Genomic DNA, 21,118 nt, shown 5'->3' with positions numbered 1-21,118 from the left:
CTAGTACAAGTATGTGCCAATGTATACATTAAAAAAAGTGTAGCTTATTTAGGAAAAAAAATTATCATTTTAGAATAATGAATATGGTCCTTCTACCAAACTTCTTTATTTAATAAAATTGCTTTAGACATAAGTTCCACTTAGTAAGATTTACATTTTACAGTGACTTATTATTTAAAAGGATTTCAGTAGATCTGATTGGAGGATGATGGTTGGATGACAGCTCGGTTGTTAGGATAACTCTGCCCCACTTCTCCCCAAACCCTCCAACACACGCCACACACTCTCCAAGGCACTGCACCTTCCGCTAAGCCATGGATGTAGTATACTGTTACCTTGCTCTCTTCTTCGCTGTTCTCCTTATTTTTCGACTTCAATTTGTTCGCTGCCGAGTTCTGCCACCGAGTCCACTTGCTCTCCCAATAATTGGCCACCTTCACCTCATTAAGAACCCACTCCACGAAGCACTAGAGAAGCTCTCACTCCGATATGGTCCCATAGTATATCTCCGGCTCGGTGTCCAGTCCATCGTTGTTGTTTCTTCTCCATCTGCTGTTGAGGAGTGCTTCACCAAGAACGACATAATTTTTGCAAACCGCCCACGATCTCTTGTTGGGGATATTCTTACATATGATTATACATCCTTTGTGTTTGCTCCATATGGTCACCTTTGGCGAAGCCTTCGTCGCCTCACAGTTGTCGAAATCTTCTCTTCAAACAGTCTCCAGAAGCTTTCTACCATCCGTGAAGAAGAAGTTTGTAACCTTCTTCGCCTACTTTATGAAGTCTCAAACAGTGGAAGCCAAAAGGTGGACCTGAAGTTTATGTTCTCACTTTTGGCCTTCAATGTCATCATGAAGATAGTTGCTGGAAAGCGCTGTGTTGAAGGAGACGCTGCAAGCGTGGAGATGGGACGAAAACATCTCCAAGAACTCAAGGAAACTTTCCTTCCGAATGTGTCGATGAATATGTGTGACTTCCTGCCAATATTGAGGTGGGTTGGTTACAAAGGATTGGAGAAGAATATGGTGAAGTTGCATAAGAGAAGAGATGAGTTCCTGCAGAGTTTGATAGATGATCTTCGACGAAAGAAAACTACTCCTTCTTCTTTCAATGCCACTCCCAATGTGGAAAGGGGGAAGATGTTACTGATCGAAACTCTATTGTCCCTCCAGGAATCTGAACCTGATTTCTATTCAGACGATGTTATCAAAAGCATAATACTGGTAAGAAGTAACATGCACCTTGTTATTCTTTCTTTAGGAAGGCTTTGGAGATTGGAACCCCTACTTTGAGATTGAGACAACCTCTAACTAGTACATTTTCCTCTACTGAATTGACTGAATATAAACAAAATATTATGTAAATGCAATGTTAGGTTACAATTTTTTGCGAAGCTAATTTACTAGGATATCCATTTTTAATAAAGTTGTTTGTGCTTAGTGTGTTTTAACTTACGCTTGGAACTGTATAGGGAACGGAACGGAGGGGAAAGGGAGTAATGGATGGGTGGGGTGGGGTGGGGTTGTCTTCCCTTTTTCTTTCTCTTATCTTTTATCTTGTACCAAACATTGAATCTTATAGCTTGTTGGAATCTAGGAACCTTCTAATTTGATCGATGAAGAATTTTATTTTAATAAAGAGACTGTTTTCTAAATATTTTCTCCCTTTGAAGACCTAATGCATGGTGTTAGGGGTTGACAATGTGATCTCGGTTAAATCGGGAGAAGAGATGTCTTCTCTTGCTCTCGTCAGGAATTTTTATACTAAATGTTGAATTATTCGAATGATGACTTGTGTGGTTGTCTTGTTGATTGAATATAATAATTAGTTCCACATATCATTGAGTATGAAAGTCGCTTCTTTTCACGAATTCATTATTGTTGGAACTGATATTTCATGCTTATGATGGCTTTCGAAAACCTCTCGAGATTTCATGACAGCCGGATTGAATGTGTTCTTGTTGGCTAACTCTATCGAGGGAGAGCCTCGACGAGTGCCGCATGGCCCATCAATTGGGTTTAAATTCCCAGTCCGTGACACATGGCCTAAATACCTTTTTCTTTCTTATTTTATTTTCTTGATCATGCTCCTAGTAGTCACATGCCCTCCATTAAATTTTTGTACTTATTGTAGGTGTTGAAATAATGGAATGCATTTTGTTTTTTATGTATCATAGTTTCACACCCTAACAATCTCCACCTTGGCGAGTATCAAATTCCGAGTCCACAACTCCACCTTGATACAAACTCGATCAAGGAAAATCTTCATAGCTTAATCGGTTCAAATGTCTGAACCATGCAAAGAGCACCGCCTTCTTCATCGGCAAACCAAACCAGTCTGTTTGTTTCTAACGATGTGCAACTATCATCATTTGAGGTCAAACCACCAACGACTGTTTTTCCCATCAACTGATACAGCCCACGAGACTCCTTCTCAGTAAATATCATTGAGTCACATCTGGTCACCTCCATAACTCCACCTGCAATAGAGATTTGGCAACTCTTAGAATCCAACTAACTAAGGGAGGGCAAATTTCTTTGCATTTTGAACGAAGTTTACATCATCCAAAAAAAGAATCGCTTCAACAGGCATCTTCAGCTTCACAGATTAAATCCCTCTGACATTACATGAAGACCCATCATCAAGTGATATCGTACCGCGAACTTCTTTAAAAGAATGTAATTTTTTTTTTCTTAAAACAAACATGAACTGAACTCCCAGAGTCCAAAACCCATCCATCATCGTTTGGACTGCTACGAGCATTCATGTTCTTTCTCCTCAATTTTCGACATTCCCTCTTAATATGGCCGAACTTCTTGTAATATCGACACTGCACGTTTCTTCGATTGATTTGTCGATGTAAGTTGCTTACTGTTACAAGGACCTTATCATTATCATGTCATGTGGCATGCTCCGATACATTGACATCATCCTGTGTCTTCTTTCCTTCTTCGTATCGTTTTTGATCTTCACAGTCCCTCTTGAAGTGCCCCTTTTTATCACACCAATAGCATACGACCTCACTCGTATCTCATCCTTTTGATTTTGAATGCCATTGTTTACCTCCGAATTTTCAATCTTTGCTTCTTTCTTGTATCTCACAATTAGCCACCAAAACTTGCTCATGGGAAGTCACAATCGACTTTCTTAACGTCTCTCATAATCTTGAAGTGATGTCACCACATCATCCAATTTCAAGGTATCCTTCCCCACGAGTAATACAGTTACCAGACCATCAAATGAAATTGGTAGAGACGACAAAAGTAGAAGCGCCTTATCCTCTTCATCAATTTTCATGCTGAGGCTTAATAACTGGGTCAAAATCTTTTTGTAATCATTTATGTGATCAAAAAGACAACTTCCCTTGTTCATTCGGAGTTGATAAAGTTTCTTCTTCAGAAACAACTTATTGGTATGGGACTTTGACATATACCTTTGCTCCAATTTCTTACAAAGCTCCATCGGTGAAGTTTCGTCTAGCACCGAATATTTGACTTCATTTGCTAGACAATATCGGATTGTACTAACCGTCTTCATCTCTAATTTGGTCTAATCATCATCTTTGATATCATCGGGTTTCTTCTCGATTAGCGGCTTGATCAAGCCTTGTTGAACCAAAATATCATTCACCGTGCTTTGCCACAAGCTAAAGTTGTTTCGCCCATCAAACTTCTCCACCTCAAATTTTGAAGTTCCAACACCTATCATTCTGCTCCAAATCTCATAAAACGGACATCTCCAATGGCTCTGGAACGACTGAAAACCTTAGAAATAATTCAATACATTTGAAAAATCAACCCGAAATGACTCCGAAAAGCTCGATCAAATTTCTAGTCAAAATGGTCAATTTTGATCAAACTTAACGGAATATTCCTGACGAAATTAACAGTCACTAACGCCGTTACTTAACGCCATCTGCTGATGTTGCACTGTAGGGCCCACCTTCCTATGGGGTCCGCCTACTGATGTGGCACCAAGCCCACCTCCTGTGGGGCACACCTGCTGACGTGGCATAGGTCCCCACTAATGTGGCCATTGACTGCGCAGCCGACTCAGCGCTAACGTGGCTCAATGATGTGGAGCTACGTGGCTATTGACCCGCTAACATGGCCTGACTCCTTGGTGACGCGGACGCTAACTCATTGCTTACGCGGTGCTGACGTCAGCCTTCTTCGACCTTCAAAAGCTCCTTAGACAATCATCGACGCATGGGAGCACATGATCCCACCTTCCGATCACTTATCGGTGCATGAGGGCGCGTGAGCCCACCAACCGATCACCTACCGGAGTGTGGTGGCGCATGTGGACACGTGGCAACATCTTTTGGCCGTCTGTGCCGCGTACGAGCGCGTGCGGGCACGTGCGGCCTTTGAGCTCCGTTCAAGCTTCAATTACCGTTGTTGGCTTCGTCTCGATGATAGGAATGGTGGCCTCAAAACTGAGTTCTAAGCTACAAGGCAGAGGCTCCAATCTAAGAATTTTTCTCCCATCTGGCGATTTTGCTCCAACCTCCCTTTGATACAAATTGTTGGGGTGTAGATCTACAAGAAACAATCACCCACGCAAAATACACAACAACAACACAACACCAGATTTATGTGGTTCGGTCCACTATGACCTACATCCACGAGAGCACACACAATCCACTATAACTTGGAGAATTACAAGGAGGAGGAGGAGGAAGAGGAGGCTACTACCCTTAACTCCCCTCTCTCTCTCTCTCTCTACAACACACACTCTGCACACCAACACACGGCACTCTGCAACTCCCTCTCTTTGCACACACCACAACACGCAACTCACAATATTGCCACTCACAATTACACACACATACATCACATATATATATATATATATATACAAAAATGGGAGCAGGAAAGTCACAGAAGGTGGCTGCAATTTCAAACATGGTAGGCAAAGTTTGGTGGAGGGTTGCTAGTCTTCTCAGCAAAATCAACATAAGTTGTTGTGTGGTGCGGCTACCCTAACAATATCCACCTTGGCGAGTAGCAACTCCCAAGTCCATAGTTCCACCTTGATATGAACTCGATCAAGGCAAATCTTCATGACTTGGTTCAAACATCTAAACCATGTAAAGAGCACCGCCTTCTTCATCGGCAAACCGAACTCGTCTGTTCGTTTCTAATGACGTGCAACTATCATCATTCGAGGTCAAACCACCAACCATTGTGGTTCACATCAACTGATACAACCCACAAGACTCCTTCTTAATAAATATCACCGAGTCATGTCGGGTCACCTCCATAGCTCCACCCGCGATAGAGATGGCAACCCTTAGAATCCAACTGACTAAGGGAGATCAAATTTCTTCCCATCCTTGGAACGAAGTTTACGTCATCCAAAATATGGATCGCTTCAACAGGTGTCTTCAACTTCACAGATCCAATCTCTCTGACATTGCATGAAGACCCATCACCAAGTGATATCATACCGCAAACTTCTTTGAAAGAATGGAAAAAAATATTTCTTAAACAAACATGAATTGAACTCCTAGAGTCCAAAACCCATCCATCATTGTTTGGACTGCTACGAGTATTCATGTTCTTTCTCATCAATTTCCGGCATTCCCTCTTCATATGGTCGGACTTCTTGTACAATTGACGCTGCACATTTCTTTGATTGATTTGTCGATGTAAACTACTCGCCGTTAGAAGGGCCTCATCATTACTATGCCATGTGGCATGCACCGATACATTAACATCATCCCGTGTCTTCTTTTCTTCTTCGTATCGTTTTCGATCTTCATAGTCCCTCTTGAAGTGCCCATTTTTATCATACCAATAGCATATGACCTCACTCATATCTCGTCCTCTCGATTTTGAATGCCATTATCTACCTCCGAGCTTTCGGTCTTTGCTTCTTCCTTGTCTCTCACTATTAGCCACCAAAGCTTGCTCATGAGAAGTCACAATCGGCTTTCTATGCATCTCTCATAATCTTGAAGTGATGTCATCACATCATCCAATTTCAAGGTATCCTTCCCCACGAGTAATGTAGTTACCTAACCAACAAATGAAGTTGGTAGAGACGACAAAAGTAGAAGCGTCTTATCCTCTTCATCAATTTTCACGCCGAAGCTCAATAACTGGGTCAAAATCTTGCTGAAATCATTTATATAATCAAAAAGACAACTTCCTTCTTTCATTCGGAGTTGATAAAGTTTCTTCTTTAGAAACAACTTATTGGTAAGGGACTTTGACATACACCTTTGCTCCAATTTCTTCTAGAGTTCCATTGCTGAAGTTTCGTCTAGCACCGTATATTTGACTTCATTTGCTAGACACAATCGAATTGTGCTAACAGTATTCATCTTTAATTTGGTCCAATCATCATCTTTGATATTATTGGGCTTCTTCCTGATTAGCGACTTGATCAAGCCTTATTGAACCAAAATATCCTTCACTGTGCTTTGTCACAAGCTAAAGTTGTTTCGCCCATCAAACTTCTCCACCACAAATTTTGAAGTGCCACCACCTATCATTCTGCTCCAAATCTCACAAAATGGACACCACCAAAGGCTCTGGAACGATCAAAAATTTTAGAAATAGTTCAAAACGTTCGAAAAACCGACTCGAAATGGCTTCGAAATGCCCGGTCAAACTTTTGGTCAAAATGGTCAATTTCGGTCAAACTTGACGGAATATTCCTCCATCTAACAGAATATTCGTGATGCCGTTAACAGTCACTAATGTTGTTACTTAACGCTGTCTGCTGACATTGCACTGTAGGGCCCGCCTTCCTATGAAATCCACCTGCTGACGTGGCACCAACCCACGTCCTATGGGGCCCACCATTTGATGTGGCACTGGGGTCTCGGCTGCTGACGTGGCGTGGGTCCCCACTAACGTGACTGCTGACTATGCAGCCAACTCAGGGTTGACATAGATCAATGATGTGGAGCTACATGATCGTGGACCCGCTGACATGGCCTGACTCCTTGGTGATGCGGACATTGACTCAGCACTTATGCGGTGCTGACGTCACTCTGATGTTAGCCTTCTTTGACCTTCAAACGCTCACCGGACAATCGCTGGCATGTGGGAGCCCGTGATCCCACCATCCGATCACTTGCCATCATGTGAGGGCATGTGACCCCACTAGCCAATCACCTACCGAAGCATGGTGACGGGTGTGGACGCATGGAAACGTCTTTTGGCCGTCAGTGGCGCGTGCGGCCTCTTTTGAGCTCTGTTCGAGCTTTGGTTACTATTGTTGGCTTCTTCTCGATGAGAGGAATGGTGGCCTCAAAACTGAGTTCTTAGCTACTAGGCAGAGGCTTCAATTTGGGAATTTTTCTCCCATCTGACGCTTTTGCTCCAACCTCCCTCTGATACCAATTGTTGGGGTGTGGATCTACAAGCAACAATCGTACAAGAAAAATACACAACCACAATACAACATCAGATTTATGTGGTTTGGTCCACTGTGACCTACATCCACGGGAGCACACACAATCCACTACAACCAGGAGAATTACAAGGAGGAGGAGGAGGCTACTGCCCTCAACTCCACACACACACACTCTCTCTCTCTCTCTTTACAACACACACTCTGCCTCACACTACTTTGCACACCACCACACCGCACTCTGCAACTCCCTCTCTTTGCACACATCACAGCACGCAACTCACAAGCTTTCCACTCACAACTACACACACATACATCACATATATATACACAAATGGGAGGGGGAAAGTTATAGAAGGTAGCTGCAATTTCAAACATGGTAGGCAGAGTCTGGTGGAGGGCTGCTGGTCTTCTCAGCATAATCAACATAAGTTGCTGGGTGGTGTTGCTGCCTAACCAATATCTGCCACACCCTAATAGTCACTTCACTGCAACAATCCAAACACAGCCCACCATGGTTGTGGTGGCCCATCCATATGATGTGTTGGGATGCAGTCAACTCATCCCTAACTTTAAATTGCAATCTTCAATTTTTTTAATGTCACTATTATCTCATTTCAAGGTCTTCATACACTTACCAGGCATTCAAATTTTCATTCTAGCATTGATGAAAATATGTGCTCCAGCTTATGTTTGTTGCAGGAACAGATACATCAGGCATCACTTTACAAAGGGCAATGTCTCTTCTCCTGAATCACCCACAGATGTTACAGAAGGTGAGAGCAGAGATTGATAACCATGTTGAACCTGGGCACTTAATTGGTGATACGGATCTTTCCAAGCTTCCTTATCTCCGTTGCATTGTCTACGAGACTCTTAGATTATATCCCACAGTGCCATTACTACTGCCTCATTTTTCATACAATGATTGCACTCTTGGAGGATATGACATTCCGCGTAAAACAATTTTGTTAGTAAATGCTTGGGCTCTTCACAGAGATCCCAAAATATGGGACGACCCCAACAAGTTCAAGCCAGAGAGGTTTGAAGCCACAGAAGGAGATAGAGAAATGTTCAAATTTGTTCCTTTTGGAGTGGGGCGGAGGGCATGTCCAGGTGCTGGCATGGCCATACGAACAGTTTCACTAGCACTGGGTGCACTCATTCAGTGTTTTGAGTGGGAAAGGGTTGGGCTTGAGATGGACATGAGCTATGATTTTACACCGACTTTGGCCATGGTTAAGCCTTTGGAAGCCATGTGCACTCCACGCAAGAATTTGCTTAAACTCCTCTCCCAACTTTGAATTCAAATTGTGTTACCTTTCGTGTTATATACTCAGATTTATATGTGAATATGAAATTCCATGTACGAGGGATTGAAGGTGCTTGTTTTCCTTGATCTAAGAATGTATTGTGAATGTTTGAAGTAGTGAAAGTAATGGCTTCTACAATCGCTAAGCATAGGTTTGGATGGAAGTAGCCACACTTTCACACAAATCATTAATGGATTGTAAACATTTCTATGTTTCTATACCCAATTTAGCCCAATTCTCATTGCAATTTACAACCTATTAGCTTAAAACAAGTAGAGGTAGAATGGCTTATGGACCCATAAATTATAACTCACTAAACAACAAATTGCTCTTGTATTGCAAAAGAACTGTTCTGTTTATTGTGGCACTGTTGTACTTCATATAGTCTCTTCCCAAGCATGGATTTTATCCATGGTGCCTTTGGAAATATGGTTTCGGACTTTTGACTTTTGAAATTCGTGGAAAAAATTGCCTTTCATCAAAACTTTTTCTTTACCAAAATTTCAAGTCTACAACCTTAACATAGAGTTAATGTGGTTGTAATTTAGAAAAAAAAAATGAAAAAAGAAAGATACTTTTTGGGGCTTGGGGCTTCTCGGTGTCTTCACGAAAAATTTCAAATTTCAAGTGAATCACCACAAGCCACAATAGAAAAATAATAATAATAATTAAAAAACTTATGACCTATTTTAGTATTAAAGTTATTATTCAAACTTGAGCAAAAATCATTTGCTGCTTTATAATGAGATAGGAACTAGGAAACATATGACAAAAACTAGGTAATAGTTTGTCTGTGCAGAACTTCTTATGCATTGGTCTGTCATTCTCATTTCCTTGTCTTAGTGAAATTATTCTTATAATAGAAAACTTAATTTGCACGTCTCTCAAACTCCTTATACTTCACCCATTTCAATTTCTTAAAGCCAACTCCATCATCCCATATAAAGTTTAGAGAAGCCCCTATCCTTGTAGAAACTAAAGTTATAAATGAGCTGGGCTTTAATCAGCTTGAGCTTAAGGGATCTAGGCTCTCAAATCGAGCTTAAATATATAGCTTGAGAGTTTGACTATACTCGAACTCGTTTCATATTAATAAACAAATATAGCTCGTTTCAATTAAAATTAGAAAATTATCTGAAATAATATTCGGGTGTTCTGCTTGGCACATCAAAGGCATCAACTGATTTATGAAACACGGTGCCTCTATTGCAATAAACTAAAAAGTTTATAATGTGTTTTCTAGTTGGTCTTGACCAACCATCACACATAAGTGTTGCACCTCTCTCCTTCCAAATTCCAGCAAAAGAAGCTATATAATTTTTCATTTCTTGATACTCTTACTCCAAATAAATTTCAGATATCTCATAGGGTGATGGACCCTTCACCCCCTTTCCAACCTCTACAGCAATATCAAGCATAGGCTGCATAAATGGAGAGTCAGCTATATTCGCTAGAATCCGATTATAAATTAGGAATTTTCCAACTGTTTTTCCTAATTTACTTCTTAAACTTTTCAGTAACTTAGTGTTGATTTTTGATTGTTTCGCACTCTTGCTTCTTTCTAAAATAGGATCCATTGCCTTTAGTCTAGCTTCAGGGGCATCAGGATTGATCCATTGTCGTCCACTACCTCCAGCTTCTAAACCACTATAAGATCGAGCTCCTACTCTATTGAAACCACTGGTAGCACCACTGCCAGAGCCACCTCCCTCTTCATAAATATTACCCCTTCCAGTTGTTCTTGCTCTAAATCTTTGTCTCTCTTTCCATTGTTGTTGTGATCGTATGCTTTCTTGTCGAACAAATCTTATACTTTCTTTTTCCAAGTCTTCTTCATTGCTTAAATTCTCAAAATCTCCTCTAATTTGGGCTTTTGCTTCTTCTTGCCTTTTTTGTTTATATCTTTTCTTCTCAACATACTGTTGTAGATGTTTCATCATTTGTTCTCTTACTTGTGTGGTCACATTTGAGCATCCAGCTACTTGACCCTTTTTATGTGTCAAGTGTTGTTTCAAGCGTGCAATGCCCACTTTGATTATCTTCCCACATAACTTACACATAATAACATGTCTATTACCGTCCACCGTAGTACCAAAATGTCATCCAATATCCTCACTATGTAAGTTCTCATTTCCTCTATCACGTGACATATTGATAGACTTTATTTGATGATCTCTACACAAAACATAGAGAAAATACAAAGTTACAACCTTTCTACAATGACAGGAATAATATAATTAGTAATTTAGTAAATATTAAATAATAAGTACTAAATAGTCCTAATTTTAAATACTTATTACGTAAAAATAAAATATAATATTTGATTAAAAATAATAAGTAATGTTTATTATTTTTATATTTAAATAAAAAAAATTATAAAATATTAGATATTTTATTACAAAAAATATATATTCTTTTATCTTTAAAAGGATATTTTCATTATTTTTTATAACTTGATTTTATTTTCATTTATAACTATAAGAAATTAACATTGTAATTTTAAAGGTGAAAAAGACTTTTACTCTACTTTCATATACTGATAACAGCATCACTAATAGAGATCCATACATTACAAATTGACTATTTAACTTTTTAAGCATTTTCTCAATATATAGATTAAAATAAAATTTTTCTACAAATTTCAGTAGTGATTAGTAAAAATCAGAATTATTAATGTATTGACTATTAGGTTAAATTTTTTTTATTAAGTTATCAATTTTTACTTTATTTGATAACTAAAAAAAAAATAGATGTAAAGATTTATTTTACCTAATTTTAAATTTAAGGTCAAAATGATGTTTTAAAACCTTAAAAATATTAATAAACAGGAAATATGTCATGGAATTAGATTTTAATAATTACCTTTCAAAAAATATAAGACAATTAAAATATTTATAAATTAAGAAAATATTATTTCACATAATTATTAATGATTTCTAATTTTTTACTCTATTAAATTACTCTTTTTTTTTAATTCAATTTAACAAACATAATTTACAACAAAATATAATTTAAAAAAAAAAAAAACATAACGATAAGATTAGTGGCTAGTGCTGTGGGTGTTGAGTGTTGAGTGTCTCATACGCTGGGGAGTCGAGTGAGACTGAGAGAGGGGAGGGGACTCGGAGGAGCCTCGAAGGAGCAAAGGCTGCGAAGCACAAACGGTAGCGATGATTCCAAGCTTCGAAGTTGAAATCGAGAGGCTGGCTGGTGGCGACTGCAACGACTGGCGAAGGAAGGTGCCGGCGGGCTATCGGCGACTCGCAGAGGCAGTGGAGCTGCTGCAGACCTGTCGTTGGTGATTCGCTAAGCTGCTACAACTGCAAGTCTGCAATTCCTGAGTCCTAGAAGGCTGCGAAGTGGGAAGATGAGTAAATCTGCTCGGTGTGCTCACTCTCAAGCTTCGAAGAAGTGAAGCCTTCTTATTGCTTCGGCCAACAAATTTTCAAGGTCAGTTTTTTACTTTCCATTTTACTCTTTGAATGGCAAATGGGTTATTAATATTCATATTTAGGGTTTATTTCATTGTTGTTACATTTAATATATAATATGTGCATATTTAGGGTTTTTGTTTTTTTATGTTGTATGTTCATTTGTATTTACTTAGGGTTTTCTTTATATTTGTTGTTATATTTAATGTCTGTATATTCATATTTAGGGTTTATTGCATTATTGTTTATTATTGTATTATTTAATGTGTAAATATATATATATCTGTGTGTGTGTGTGTGTGTGTGTGTGTATAACAATAAATACAACAATATTACAAAACACCCTCAATGAACATGACTTAAATAATACCACTATAATGATAACATATCAAGCAAATATCTAAACAAGATAAATTGAAAATTTAATATAACACAAACTAGGATTTACAAAAATAAAAATAAAACTTGAGAATGCTTAAAATAAAATAAAAAACTAAATAAACAAAGGGATAAGTGTTAACTTTGGTGTAATCCCAAAAGGGGGGGTGAATTGGTAATTTAAAAATTCTAGATCAAATATTTCGCAATTAGTACATCACAACCTAGAGTCTGTCTATAACAAGTATTGAATTTACAGATAGATATAGAAGTAGTTGATTTGCACAAGTGTATGCTTCTTGTATTTCTAAACAATCACAAATAAATATTTAATGGTTTAATGCAATAAATTCAGTACATAAATCTCACTAAGAAAATACTCAAAAGTAAAGTAAATAAAGTAAGAGATAACACCAGATATGTTATCGGGGTTCGGCAACCGTGCCTACATCCCCACCTCAAGCTACCCCAATTATGAGGATTCCACTAAACCTTGCCCACTTACGAGTAAAGCGGCACCAATTACAATATCCTCTCCTTACTAGGTGAGGAAAAACCCCAGGTATGTAATGCCCTGACCCACCACGCGGGGTGCTATTGTAGTGACGCCTTTATACCTGGTACCAAACTCATCATATAAAATGCAGAGGAAATAAAAGATACAATATCCAAAAATCCATTACCAGAGTTCAATATTACATTTATATTCAAAAGGTTCCAAAATCCTTAATACAAACCAACATACTATGCTTATAAAAAAAAACCAATTAAAACTACACTCACCACATACAAAAAACTATACTACCGTCTCAGCCCTTCTAGCATGCTAAGAATGTTTCCCGAAATTTCCAGAAAAGAGAGTTTGTAAAGTAGGGGTGAGGCACGACTCAGTAAGGGAAAGACTAAGTTAATGTTAGTGTGTAGCTACAATGCATTTAGTATACAGAAAATAACCAGTTCATTAAGTAGATAAACACATTTATGAAATCATTCTTATTTTATACTCACACACATAATTAGCAAAGGATAGGGATGATTATCCACCCATACAAGTAGCCTCCCTTTGCTCTAATACCATTACTACTATTAGGGTACTCACCTTTCTCAATAAGACCTCAAAGTTATTTTATTAATTATCCATATTCACATAAATTAACTGATATGCATAAAAGGCAATCCCCTTAACAAACACGCCATTTACTTCCCCCATGGTAATTAACCCAATCAAAGTCAAAAAAACAACATCCTTTAAAAACACATCTACAGGCATCCACAGCAAAGTTGCAAGTCTGACGCCCTTACTTCAACCTCACGTAGGCAGTTGGGTGGGACCCCCTACACTTCTCTCCAGAACAGTGTGGGTGCACATGGTCTAACTAGCAATGGTAGTGTGCTCACAATACACTGGTCACCAGGGTTCCTAAAACTTATCATGCAACTTAGATAATACAAATCACCATTTAAAATATCAATTCACATATATTTCCTGTTATTCCAAAAACCTGAACCCCGACCACAAATACAATCTGGCTCACGACCATTTAAATAAAACCCCACCTCTCGGCCATCAAATAGTAATCCTGGCCCTTGGCCAATCAAATAATACCCGGGCCACTGGCCTTTATTTCAAAAGCTTGCATTTTTCACAAGCAATTCTAGCATTTTTCACAACAATTCCAGTATTTCACAAATAGTTCTGATATTTCGCAAACAATTTTGTTGATTTTTTGAGTCTGATCCCTATTTTGATGCTAACAAAGCAAAAGTATCTCATGTGTGCATTTAGTGTTTTTGAACAGGTTCATGATTTAGCACACACATGAGGTAAAGGACATGGACTCGTGGAGGAACACCAAATCATATTTTTTGGGTGTATTCCATGAGAACTGGAGAGTAAAAGACGAAGACACTAATTTTAATTTGTATATGCATTTAATTTTGTATCTCTGGTCTGTAATAATGCATGCATCTGCATGACACGTTTGAATGCTCAGAACGATCATTGATAGACCGTAGGGACCAGAACATTTCACCAAAAACCTTTTTCTAAAAAGACTAAAATCATACAAAACTTTTGGAATAATTTTAGGGTCAAAATGAGGGCTAAAACGAAGTTTACGAACGCCAGATTTTTTTTGTGTCTTCAAAAGGACCTAAAAATGACCCTAGGACACTCACCCATACACTTATATATGTTAGTCATTTGAATAGGGTGCTTGTTGTCTGAAATAGGACCGAAATGCATAAAGTGTGCACGCTCGGTCGACCAAACTTGTTAGTTCAAAAGTTTTTCGTCGACCAAACCCGGACCAGGTCAACAAATTGACCATAGCCTGGTCGACCGAACTCACTTAGTTCATTTATACACGGTTTACCGAACTACCTAGGAGTCAACTTTTTGACCTCCTAGTCGACCGAGCCCAAAATGTATTCCAACGCTTTAGTCGACTGAGGGTCCTCGGGAGATGCCTCAACGCCCTGGTCGACTGAACTTAATAGTTCAAATCTTCCCGGTCGACCGAACCGCGCTATTCAGAAAAATCACCTTTAGGACCCTTACCCGGTCGACCGAGCTTCCAGTTCAGTTTCTACCCAGTCGACCGAGCCATAAGAACTTCGATCTAACGAACCCATCCTAGTCGACCGGTGCTCTCGAGTTAGAATATTTTTTAAGTGTTTAAAACATTATTAAAACTTAATTATACTTTTCCAAAATACTGAACGTGTCCCTGAACAGTCAGATTTGTTGAAAATCTATAAATACCCCCTCAGAACTCCACATTAGAAACTTTGATTAGCCGAATTTCTCTCTCTAATCTTTTGGGCTAGTTTTTATTAAAATTCCCCCAAACAATTTTTTCATTGCAAAAATCTTTCTTTGGGGTAAAATATTTTTAATCTCTTAAGCTCTCTTTCACTCTCTATGTTTGAAAAATAATTTTTGAAAGAGAGCACTTCTCTTGTTTTAAACTCTCCAACGCTCTTTTCATTCATTCATTTCAAAATCATTTTGTAAGAAAGTATATTTATTTTGAGCAAAATATTTTTGTATTCACATGCTATACTCTCACATAGTCTTTATCTTTGAAAAATATTTTTTGAAAGTATTGCTTAAGTTTTCTCCCAGTTATTTCTTTGGTAAATATTTTTGGAAGAAAAATTATTTGTTGCACAAATATTTTTCTTGGGCTTAACTCCTAGATTCTCCAAGTAGTTTTCTTTTGCATAAATCTTTGTTGGAGAACATAATACACATTTTTTATATACATTCTAATTGTGCAAAAATCATTGAAAGAGAGAAATCCTAGGTTCTCCTATATTTTTATTGAAATACCTTTTTGGAGAAAATTATTTATTAGGGTTTAAATATAGTTAAACACCCTTACTCCCCCGAGCATTATTTCATATCAATGAAGTGCATATTTTTATTGAGCGTATTGTGTGCATTTTTACTTGTATTTTTAGAAGCACTTTCATAACAAAAAATGGTTTTAATGTAACAGTTGGGTTCAGCCCATTTATTGAACTAAGGAGTCTCAGCCCTATAAATGAGACTAGTTCGGTTGTTCAACTCGGAATTGAACTAGGGAGTCTCAACCCCACAAGTGAAACTAGTTTGACTCAGCCTAGTAATTGAGTTGGGGTTTACCTCGCCCCATAAGGAGAATATGTAAAAGGCTTTTGCTCCGCCCGATTAAGTGAACATGTTTAGTGGAATCCTTGGGGAGTATGCCCAAGGCAGGGATGTAGGCTGGTTTGGTTGAACTTCGATAACAAATCTGGTGTCGCTCTCTCTATCTTATTTAAATTTCTGCACTTTAATTTCAGCATGGGAATGAATGTGTATTTAATGTCAAAATTATTCTCATGCACACATTTGATTTAAATAAGATACCGCACACATGTATATTTGTTTTTATTGTTAAACTCGCTTTACATACACGTATATATGTTGAATGGGATATGATACGTGATGAATCAACATAATTGTTCAAATTAGCCAAAAATGTTTTAAAACCAAATTCACCCCCCCCCTTCTCTTGGGATCACACCAATTCCAACAAGTCTCAAACCCATTTAAACAATAAATCCTACCAAATAATCATCGGCCACACAATTTCAACATTTAAACATAACCGTATAAACAACCAAACTTTCTATTGTTCATTTTTATTCAAAACTCCATGCCATATATCTTAGGTCTGTAAAATTCATTTCGAATGGCTAGTTTTCGAAATAACCTTTAAATTCTTAAATACGTAAATAAATAAATAACAATTTAAGTAGTTCATATTTAATAAAATTTTGACTTAATTTAATCCCCTTACCTCATTCATAAAAAGTATGATAAAACCCTGACCTACGCTCCACGACGTTCAAAACCCCTGAAACCTTGAAATTCAAACTTTACCATATTATTCATCACAATCCTCGGAGTAACTTTCCTTAAAATCCCCCTAAATTCTAAATACCCTAAATAGTCTATTAAAAGCCTAACTTGTTAAACTTACTACCAATTTAGGATTGGTGCCCCGGAGCTCCAACTCGAAAACCCGCTCCAATTAGATTGTAAAGAATCTCCCCACGAATCTCCTAACAATTTTTGTTCGTTAATTGAGCTTAAGATTTAAGAAAAATTGAGGTAAGTGTAAAAATTGGCCTTACCCCAAAAGATATGCTTACGCCGCTCTCACGACAAATCTGCTCTAGTAGGAATGTCGATGGCGAAGGTAGGAATCCAACAGTATTTTTGGATTTTCGATCAGTTAAATATTGGAGAAAAAATTGAGGAGAGTGGAAGAGATGAGACGAGGGAGAGACGAGAGAGTGAGAAAGGCGCTGCATGAGAGAGAGAATGTCGGCCTCTGCTTCTATAGGATGACTTTGCAAGAAATTTCATTTCCTGAAGGTAAAGATCCTTCAGGATCTTTCATTTCTTTATCTTATACGATATACACACACACACACACATATATATATATATAATAACCTTTAACATATATAATAATAATATATTATATTATATTAAAGTTTTAATATATTATATTATATAATTTAATTAATATTTATTATTTAATTACTTAATTTTTTTATTTTTTATATTTTTTTATTTTTTTATTTTTTACATTTCCATGCATCAAAATTTTGGCATCATTACATTCTCCCCTCACAAAATTTCATCCTCGAAATTTGTTAAATACAAACTCATGTAAAATCCATCATTAACCTAACAAGTTTTGAGTTAATTTTGTAAACAACTCTATTAGAACTTGTAACTAACATAAATCGATGGATTATACATTTTGTCCTAATACCCTTTACTTTAACACCAACACTCAACAACTTCAATTCTCATCTCCAACCTTCCAAAGATCTAACATCAACATTTCGTGTTTAGCATATAATTAATGCTCTCATAATGTTTGTGAAATTAACCACAAATGTTGTTTATGCTCTTCTTAAGTCTTTGAATACCCCAAAAATATCCATGAATTGATCAAAGTATGTTTGAATAACTTGATTCATCCTATCCATGAAAATGCAAAGTGCATAGGTAACCCCAATTAGTACCACGAGAAACCTAATGCAATCTTACAGTGTACTCAATTCTATCTTTGAGATGTGTATTCCCAAATCTTAATTAGAGGTAATTTAATTGCAAATCATTCTTTAAAAATTGTGGGACATACCAATTGATCAAATAATCCACCAATCCCTAGAAGTCGATACTAATTCTTAATATAACATGATTCAACTTCTAATGATTAATGCATAACCTCAAGGTCCCATTATGTTTCTTAGTAAATAACACAGGTGCAACCTATGATGATGTACTAGATTAAGCAAATTCCTTGTCGAGAAAATCTTCCAGTTACACCCTAGGTTGCCTTAATTCAGTTAATGTCATTCTACAATAAGCAATTGATTTAGGCTCCATTCCTAACACCAAATCAATATTAAATTCAATCTCCTTTTGGAGGTAGCCCCAATAAATCATTTGGTAAGATATCTAAAAATTCATCACCTACGGGTAAAAAAGTTTGGGGATTCATTAACTCGTATATTTCTTTCATTGTTGTTACAACCCCAGACAAGTGCCCAAATTCTATATTTTCACAAGCACTCAAGATGCCAAATATAAGAGCTTGTTAGTTGGAAAGAAACTATCACCCATTTGGATATTTGAGTACTACATCCTTTTGAAAACAATCAACTAAGCGCATGATCAATAAATAACCACCAATGGTTAGCCCCATTTTTAAACAAAGAACTTACATCGATGACTCATACTCATCAAGGACCATACCTGGTGGGGCATGTCAGACCAGGATGTGTAATGATTAGCCTGTCAGATCAATTGTATAAAAGGCACTTCAAAACTCTCATCATAGCTTCATAATTCGTTTAAGTAAAAATTATATGAACTTCTAAACATTCTCTGTAATTCTAATCACCCAATTCCTTTTCAATGTCAAACTAATACACAAGCTTACACTTTTAAATCAGGGTAAAGTATCATTTTCCTGCCAAATTGATTTCTAGATTTCTTTTTTCTTGCTTCCAACAGCTTTAAGATTCCACTTCTAGCATATGTTGGCAAACGTTGAATATCAAAACATAGTTGGAAAATATCCTCAATAAAAAACATGAATTGCAATTATGGTAAGTCTAAGTCCTGGTATACAAGCCAACCATGATCTTGCTCTAGTGACTGGACAAATATGCAATAAACACATGTCTTGATTTTTGGTATAGAATACAATACTAATGAAGTTGTTTAGTCAGCTATGATCAATGATTGAACATTATCTGGCGGCATAATTCTTGTGTGAAAAGGACCAGGAAGGAAATGGTGATATTTATTTGTATTAGAGACTTGCTAATGGTAGAAGGATTAGATTCTGGAGATAGCTTTTGTTGACTATACGAGTCCAATACGGTTTTGATAATGACAAATCACTTGGTATTTGATCTGTGCATTGAGTTTGTGAATATGAACTATTTTAAGCATGCACGAAAGGATAATGGGTAATGGAAACCATGAAGATTAAAGCTTACATATCTTCGCACAATTCATGGAACTCAAAGAGTACGAGAATTAAGATGCAAGCGGCAAAGTTCAAGAACGTCATGAGAATGGGTACTTAGACCTCATGTATTTACATTTTCATATGATTTAATGCCCAAATCACAATTTAGAATGACCTTAGGACTCATGCATTTCATGAACATCATTAGGGGACATTCATGGACTTAGAAATCTATTTAAAAACCCTTGAAAGTATTTTTATAAAAGACCCAAGAAGGAGAGCAAAGCAAAATTTTAAACTAGAAAGAAAAAATTCAGGAAAAGGCCACTTCGGTAGCTTGAACTCAGACTTAGTCACTTGAAAATTTTTTTCAAGAGCCTAAAGATTATGTTCAATAGCCGGAAGATTTAATAGTGAATCACAGAATCAGGCCAAGGCACTTCGGTCTTCTAAACTTGAGACTTCAGGTGCCAGAACTCGCCACTTCAAGAGCCTGAACCATACTTCAATCGCCTGACCCTATACTCCAAGTTAATTTTTCAAAGGTTTAAGGGATTTCAGTCTCCTGAGATTCGACCTCAGTCGCCTGAACTTGCAAGAAAACTTAAAAATCTGATTTTTTATTAAAAGGACTCGCGAGATATTTCTTTGATCCAACGGTTAAGATCAATTCTAAGGGTAAGACACTATATATACTGAATATCTAAACCCTAGTACGTGAGACAAGATCAACGAGAAGAAAAGAGAACACTTTATGAAAGCGAATTGAGAACGTTGAGCTTTTTGCTATACGATTGCCTGCACTCCAACCTATATTCATCTTCCTTGGTCAAATCAACTCAAAAAACCAAAAGGGATCTCACTTATACATCTTGATTTCAACTTGGTATTGAGGTTTGGTAATTCAAGTTAATATTTTCAAGAGTTTCTCATCTGATCACTTATTATTGAATATCATTAAAAAGATTGATCTTGAGTGTGTATATACATATAAAGATTGTTTTTGACAAGATCATTACTTAAGAAAGTTTTTAGTTATTGGTTGAATAGTTATTTGATTCAAGAGTATATATATTTTTTCATAGAGCTTATCATTGCAAAATCTACTTTTGAATCTTTGTTAAGAAATTGATCTTGAGTGTGCATATGGTAAATCATTTTTTGAGAAGATTACCACTTGAGAAGAACTTTAGTTATTGATTAAATACTTTTGGTTCAAGTGAGTTTTCATTCAAAAACTTGATATTTTAATATTACAAATCTACTTATTTGAATATTCTTAGTGTTGATAACGATATATTATCGAGGGATATTCTATGAAATATATTACATTAGGGCTTTGATCTTTGGTATACATATTGTATATATATTTGCATATTACAAAGTTCGTGGTGCGATTGAATAGTTGAAAGAAAGTTTTTTATTTAGATCTTACACTACTTAAGACTCATTTTTTCAATAAGATCATATTTGATAATTGATCATCACGTCTTCAAAGCTATTATTCATACAAACATTTTGGTAGATTTGACAAAAAGAGAATTGTGTGTTGAAGCATATCATACATAAACGATTTTATCGTTTCATACAATCC

General features: G+C 37.0%; 1 protein-coding gene across 1 annotated transcript; it reads left to right on the top strand.

Moving 5' to 3' along the window:
* Positions 1–234: 234 nt before the first annotated feature.
* On the top strand, positions 235–8,919 carry LOC131162365 (cytochrome P450 81C13-like). Its single transcript, XM_058118769.1, has 2 exons — positions 235–1,226; positions 8,058–8,919. The coding sequence occupies exons 1-2, from the start codon at positions 315–317 to the stop codon at positions 8,673–8,675; spliced, it is 1,530 nt and encodes a 509-aa protein (XP_057974752.1). The 5' UTR covers positions 235–314; the 3' UTR covers positions 8,676–8,919.
* Positions 8,920–21,118: the final 12,199 nt, after the last annotated feature.

Source organism: Malania oleifera, chromosome 8, assembly GCF_029873635.1.
Source record: "Malania oleifera isolate guangnan ecotype guangnan chromosome 8, ASM2987363v1, whole genome shotgun sequence".
In the NCBI taxonomy this organism is placed as follows: Eukaryota; Viridiplantae; Streptophyta; class Magnoliopsida; order Santalales; family Ximeniaceae; genus Malania; species Malania oleifera.
This window is presented reverse-complemented; position numbering and strand designations above follow the sequence as displayed.

Bases quoted from the DNA above. Each gene is read 5' to 3' on its own strand.
- LOC131162365 (XM_058118769.1), top strand. From the start codon at position 315: ATGGATGTAGTATACTGTTACCTTGCTCTCTTCTTCGCTGTTCTCCTT. The intron at 1,227-8,057 runs GTAAGAAGTAAC...TATGTGCTCCAG, and splicing joins TTATCAAAAGCATAATACTG to CTTATGTTTGTTGCAGGAAC.